The sequence below is a fragment of the Myotis daubentonii genome, chromosome 9 (genome assembly GCF_963259705.1).
Source record: "Myotis daubentonii chromosome 9, mMyoDau2.1, whole genome shotgun sequence".
Classification (NCBI taxonomy): domain Eukaryota; kingdom Metazoa; phylum Chordata; class Mammalia; order Chiroptera; family Vespertilionidae; genus Myotis; species Myotis daubentonii.
The window spans coordinates 45,906,781-45,913,493 of record NC_081848.1 but is presented as its reverse complement, the minus strand read 5'-3'; the positions used below and the strand labels follow the sequence as shown (position 1 = coordinate 45,913,493).

The 6,713-nt window shown below is 46.2% G+C and overlaps 1 protein-coding gene across 1 annotated transcript; it reads right to left on the bottom strand.

The window, feature by feature from the left end:
• Positions 1-519: 519 nt before the first annotated feature.
• C9H11orf42 (chromosome 9 C11orf42 homolog) lies at positions 520-3,873 on the bottom strand. The gene is made up of 3 exons (XM_059708741.1): positions 3,802-3,873; positions 887-1,685; positions 520-650 (listed from the first exon to the last, which is right to left on the bottom strand). The coding sequence occupies exons 1-3, from the start codon at positions 3,871-3,873 to the stop codon at positions 520-522; spliced, it is 1,002 nt and encodes a 333-aa protein (XP_059564724.1).
• Between the last annotated feature and the right edge of the window lie 2,840 nt (positions 3,874-6,713).

Genomic DNA, 6,713 nt, shown 5'->3' with positions numbered 1-6,713 from the left:
CACCCTTTTTCTATGGGACTGGTACTCAAAAAGGTTGTACATAGATGGGGAATTGGTCAGGGATATTTTCTTTATGGTGAGAACATTGATGCCAAAGTTTCAAGGTACTCCTTATTCCCTTAGAGCAGGGTTGGGGAATGTCTGGCCGGCCCGCAGGCTGTGTAAGGACCTTGAAATCACTTGGTCTGGCCCTGACAAGACATTAGGGGTGAGTTAATTAAATGTTTGACCAGATATAGCAGGCTAATTTTTAAGTGGATAATTTTGTATGCCTGCAGGTAATGGTATAAATATCCAAAATGGCCCTTGGCAGAAAAAGATTCCCCACCCTGCCTTGGAGGGTGAGGGGACATGAAGCCTAGGGAAAATATAGGAATTCTCCCCCTTCTCCAGACCCCAAAAGAAAGAATGAGTAGGGGCGCAGGATGGTTTGGGGGAGCAGCAGCTGATGTTTATTGGGGACCAGTATCCTTATGCCAGATATTGGGGGCCTTGCCCCTTGCATCTTTCTCTGCAACTTCAGTCGTCGCTGTCGAACTCCGAGGACAGACCCTGAAGCAGGGGCAGGGACATGGAGTGCCGGTCGGGGTCCCCGGGACCCCCACCCTGGGCTCCTGGTGGGGGGCTGCGGGGGCTGAAGAGCCAGTTCTCTGCCAGGGTTGGGGATAGTCACAGCTTGACTCAATATCCTGGCCTTTTTGCCTCCCTGGCCCCTCCCTCTGGTTCTCTGTGCTGTGCCCACCCCCACACCAAGACCATGCTTCCACCTTGCTGTCCCTTGGCTCCTTCCATTCCCCTTACCAGGGTTACAAGTATCCCATACATTCCTGAGCTATACTCCCTGCACTTTGTCCCATCCCTTTCATTTTTATTTCCCCAGTAGTACCTGATAGCATCTGGGGCCCCCTTCGGAATGGGTTTCGACCCTTGTAGGAGACTCTGGTGAGTCTGCCCTCTGGCCCTTCTTGGGGAGGTGATGTAGATGGGGCTGGGACAGGTGGGGGCACATCAGCAGGTTCAGTGATATTGTCAAGGGCTGATGGGGACGCCAGAGGTGGCATGATGTTGAGGTTGGGTCTGACCCAGTTGGTCCCATGGAGTAGTGGGCCTTTGGTCAGGGCCTTTTGTGGTCCCAGCACTCCCTTGGGCTGCAGTGAAAACTTGAGGCATGAGAAGGCAATAGGCAGTGACCGTTGTAACCGGAGCATCTGGGGCTCATGACCTGTAGGCAGTAACCCCAGCTGCATCCAGGAACAGGAGAAGACCTGGTAGATGACATAGATGCTGTGGGTGCTTCGGAGCCAGGGAAGAGTCTTCTGTAGGCTCACCTGCCCTGGTGGCAGCAACAGAAAGGCCACCTTCTTGCGCAGGCCACCCATTTGTAGGTGGATCCGGCAGGGCTGCCCGTCCAAGAGTCGCATTTCTTCATAGGCTAGCTCTGTTCCGCTTTTTGGTGAGTATTCCCGTGTGCAGTGGGCAAAGGCACCCTCAGACCCTGCCTGCTCCAGGAGGTTTGGTAGTGGTCCCACTGGTTGCAATGCCCGCCGGCCCTGCCGACCTGTCAAAACCAGGCGGCTGTGGCCTGGGCGGTACTGCTTCACTAGCACACCCAGTAGATCATAGCAAGCTGCATCCGATAGGAAAGGTACTGCCACTACATTGGACCCAAAGCGCTCTTCGATAACCTGCAGATAGCCAGTTTATGGGAGCAGGTTAGGGTTAGGAGTTACCTGGTAGCTTACTCTAGATTGACCCTCCCATTGTCACTATTTGATTACATCTCCACAATGTGCTCAGACTATCATACTTCCTGCTTACTTCCCACTTCTGTCCTGCAGCAAAACCTTGAATGTTTATCATGTGCCAAACTCTGGGGAATACATGAAAGAATGAGACGTTATCCTTGTCCTAATATAGCTCAGTCTAATGACAAAAATGTAAGTAGTAGTCAGCTAAGTAAAATAATAACAAGATGTGATTAGAAGTTATTTAACAGCCTTTGTCTTTGATAGAAGAGGATCAAAGAAGGTTTCCACGTGATAATACTTGAACTTTGAAAGAATTAGCCAGGTAGGAGAATGGTCAGTCCAGGCAGAAGGAATAGCTGGTAAGAAACCCTGAGCTTACAAATTAAGGGGCACATTCAGGAACATGTAATTTCATATCGCGTAAATGTAGGGTATGAGGAGGTACAGGCACACAGGAACTGGATTATGAGAGGCCTGCGTGTATAGTAAGTGATGGGGACTTTCATCTTGAGGATAGTGGGAAGCCACTTGAAGGGCTCTGGTTAGGGGCAGGATTAGATAGGCATTTTTAAAAGCTAATTTTGAACAGGAAGGCATGAAATGAGGGGAGAGAGAAAAAACAGTTAAGAGTATTAAAATACTCCAGGCAAGACATGGTGAGCCCTTCAACTAAAATAATGGAGGAAGATATCTAGGTTATAGAATTAGGAGAACTTGGTCTCTTAAGAAGTGTGGGAAAAGGAAAACTCAAGGATTATTCTTAGGTGATTGGTTAGATGGGTTATGTCATTTACCAAGAATGGGTGTACAAAAATAGGCTTGGACTATCCATTCTTACACTATTTCTAGCATCCCTTAAATACACTTTCTGCCCTAGTGGCAGGACATAGTTCCTTTAGGGATTTGAAGCTTCATCTTTGTAAATCTAGTTTCAATATGCTTTTAGGGATTGTAGTTCCTCTTGGTTTTGTCCTTTTTATCTTGGCTTTTTTTGGGTTTGGTAACCCAGTTATAGAAAGTTTAACTTCATGACCACTAAGAAACCCTGTAAGATCCTCTCTAGTAATTGTAGTTAGGTATGATAACTCATCCAGGATATGGATGGCTGAGACTTCTGGCTCAATGTTTTGCTAGAGAGCATACAAAATTCCTTCTTTGGGCCTCTTTCATGTTAGAGCCCTATTTTTTAAATGCTGTGTGCTCTACTCTTTGTCCCAGCCCTCAAGATCCACATCTGTGCCCCTATTGATGGCATTGGCATTGTCCACTTGGCTGGCCTCCCTTAGAATTCACCAATGGTCCCTTAAGGCTGATCTGCTTTTTGCTATATAGTTTTGTGTTTTTCTTCCCCTCCAGTGCTGCCCCCTAGCATAAGAGGAGGGTAGCTAACTGATGGAATTGTGTGTACTTTGGATAAGCTGAGGAAACTTGAAGATTACTGTCTTTTGCACTTAGCCATGAAGAGGTCAAAGGTAAAGTTCAGGTACTTTAGAAAACTTAAAAGGCCTTTCATGATTAGCCCCTGCACCTCTTTGACCTTATTTTTACCACTAATAATTTGAACTCTGCTCAAAGAGGGTATTTGCAGTTCATAAATCTTTATTTTCCATTTTCCTCTCCTGCCTTTGCATATGTTCTGCCTTTTTAATTAGTACACTGTTCACTCACCCATCCACCACTCATGAACTCATTCAGGTGTTTATTAAGCATTGTTTATGTGCCAGGTATTCTTCCCTCTATGTGTGAATAACTCCTACTTGCCCAGCTAGAATGTCACTCTTTTTAGGAGTGACCTCCTAAGTCCTGCCCCTGACTTAGCACTTCTCTCTGCTCTCATAGCTCTCTCTACATTCAAGAAACCATTCTTACTGCTTTCGCAATTGTGATTCAATTGGACAGTTTATACAGAGCACTTGGTACAGTGCCTGGCCCATAAGCAAACACTGAATAAGTGTTAGTTATTATTATCTTCTGTCTTCCCTCCTCATAAGCTACTCAGACCCACCTAGGTCACACTTTGTTGCTTCCTCTTTAGCCCTCTTACTTTACCTACCTTGTCTTTGATGAGGGTCCATGTGGTATCAGCTTCATCCAGTGTTAGCAGTTGAGGGGTACCAACCAACATGTTGGGATATGGGAAGGGTTAGGCAGGGCAATGGCTGCTGCAGGAACCCCGAGCTGCCCAGAGAGGTGAGGCTTGGCCTTAGGCTCTGACCTACTACAGCATGAGGTCATAGAGGTCCTGCTGGGGGATGGGGTATTGGGTTGGAGAGGGCAGTCACCTTAGCCTCACTGTTCTCACAGTCTGAGTCTATTCTTTTGAGTCATCTACTTATTCTGCTTTCGAGGAGGAAAATGCAGGTACCATTAGGGTATGTATGTGTGTATGTAGTTCCTTAAGGAAACAGGATCAGGTCTTTCCTCCCTTCAGCAGCCTCCTTCAAACAATTTGATATGCTGTCTTGTTACCTGCAGATAACTTCTTTGCGAGGTTGCATTGGAGTCCTGAAGCACACAGGAGAAGAATAGATCAGGACTTAAACTGAGAATCAAGTAGTGGTTCTCAATCTTGGCCATACTTTGGAATTACCTGAGAGCTTTGAAAATTACTGATGCCTGGCCCTGGCCTGTGTGGTTCAGTTGGTTGGGTGTCATCCTGTGCACTGAAGGATTGCTGGTTCGATTCTGGTCAGGGGCACATACCCTGGTTGCGTGCTCAATTCCCATAGGGGGCGTGTGGGAGTCAGTTGATCGATATTTTGCTTTCTTGCATTGATGTTTCTCCCCTCCCCTTCCTCTCTCTCTCAAAAACAAACAGACAAACAAACAAACAAATGTCAATAAAAATTCTGATTTAATTGGTCTGGAGTGTGTGTGGGCATCAGGATTTCTAAAAGCTCTTCAGGCAATTTTAATATGCAGCCTGGGATGAAACCCATTACTAACAAGTGGGTTCCAATAGCAGTGAAAACCAGGTGTGTGTGTAGGAGAGTGCCATGCTGAATGGTGATAGTGTGAGGGTAAGACTCTAACTGGGGTACTGTTGCCTTAGTAACTGGAGAGAGCTCTCAGGAAGTCAGAATTACTCAGGTAAATTTGTAGAAATTTTTCTTCATGTTCCACTCCCTGTCCTCACCTGATTGTTTCTAGTACATACTGTCGTACTACAGCTCTAATCTATGTGTGATTTACCCTTGTGTCTGTTTAGAGATCTCAAACTGCTCTTTTGCTGGAAAAGAAGAGTGGTATTTCCTAAAAAGAAGTACTCTAGAGCAGCGGTCACCAACCTGTGGTCCATGGACCACGGGTGGTCTGGGAGGTCTGAAAGGTTGGTGACCGCTGCTCTAGAGAGTCTTTCTGATAGCTACTTTCCCGCTCTGCCCCTTATCTATCCAAAGAGCTCTCTTGAGTCCTTCTGCTGAGTTTCCTGTGTGCCTAGTAAGACCCCTCATGTAGGGGGTCTTCCCTGTCCTGGCTCAGCATGGAGAGCTATCCCACAGAGTTGGCCATTGCCCGTGCTGGCCCAGGTAGTGTGAGTATGGGGCACAGGAAAGGGTCCTAAGATGGTAGGAGAGTGTTGCCAAGAAAAGTTTCCTAAAGGATGTAACTGGGCAGGTCTCCCTAGACCAGCCGTGGGCAAACTACGGCCCGCGGGCCAGATCCCGCCCGTTTGAAATGAATAAAACTTAAAAAAAAAAAAAGACCGTACCCTTTTATGTAATGATGTTTACTTTGAATTTGTATTAGTTCACACAAACACTCCATCCATGCTTTTGTTCCGGCCCTCCGGTCCAGTTTAAGAACCCATTGTGGCCCTCGAGTCAAAAAGTTTGCCCACCCCTGCTCTAGACAGAGCTAAGAATGTGGGTGCCAGGTACTTGAACAAAGGTTTGACAGTGGGCATGAGCCTATGCTCCAGGGGAGGAATTACTATTAAATATTTGTTGAACTCTTATGTGCTGTGCTATGCACTTTGAGTGCATTATCTTAGATCAACGGTTCTCAACCTGTGGGTCGCGACTCCTTTGGCAGTTGAACGACCCTTGCACAGGGGTCGCCTAAGACCATCCTGCATATCAGATATTTATATTACGACTCATAACAGTAGCAACATTACAGATGAAGTAGCAACGAAAATAATTTTATGGTTGGGTCACAACATGAGGAACTGTATTTAAAGGGCCAGAAAGTTGAGAACCACTGTCTTAGATCATCCTTTTAGTAACCTCTTGAAGTAGGCACTATTTCCCCATTTTACAAGTGAATGAACAGGCTCAGAGTGGTTAAATGAGTGCAAGTCTGCCTGATTCCAGCTTTTAACATCAAGTGGTAAGTAGTTCCTTTTGGTGAAGGGAGAAACCCACTTGTTCCTTCTGCTCGCCTGTGTGTGTGATGGGAGAGGTGCATACATGCTAGATGGAAGTGCAAAGTGGTGGAGTGGAGGAAATGGGCAGGAGGAAAGAAGAGTGCAATAGACAAAATTAGAAAGCCCGTGCCCTGTTGAGATAAGTGAAACCAAGTTTCTCCTAATGCTCAGTTAGCACATTTTTAAATTATGGTTGACAAGGAGAAGTCACCTGGTGTAGTATGGTTAGTACCTCTGTTCCCTGCAGAAAGGAATTCTGAGGTACACAGAGGTAGAGAGAGAGACACATGGACAAGAGACACAGACCTGGAGCAAAATTGACTGACAGTGGAAGGAGACAGAGAAGCAGAGGTACAAAGACAATGGGAATTATTGATAAACTGGCAGAGAATGTGCACATCCATATCTTGAGAAGATTCCAGAATGAGAAGGGCTTGGATGAGGTAGGTGCAGGGGTGATGGGCTATTGGTAAGTTGATAGAGGGTCTCTTTTGAATTTTCATAGAGGAGGCTGAGGGGAAATTGAGTACTGATGAACCTCGCACCCAGAAGTCCATACCTCTGTCTTGTCTTTTATTGTCTAATTACCATGATTCTCT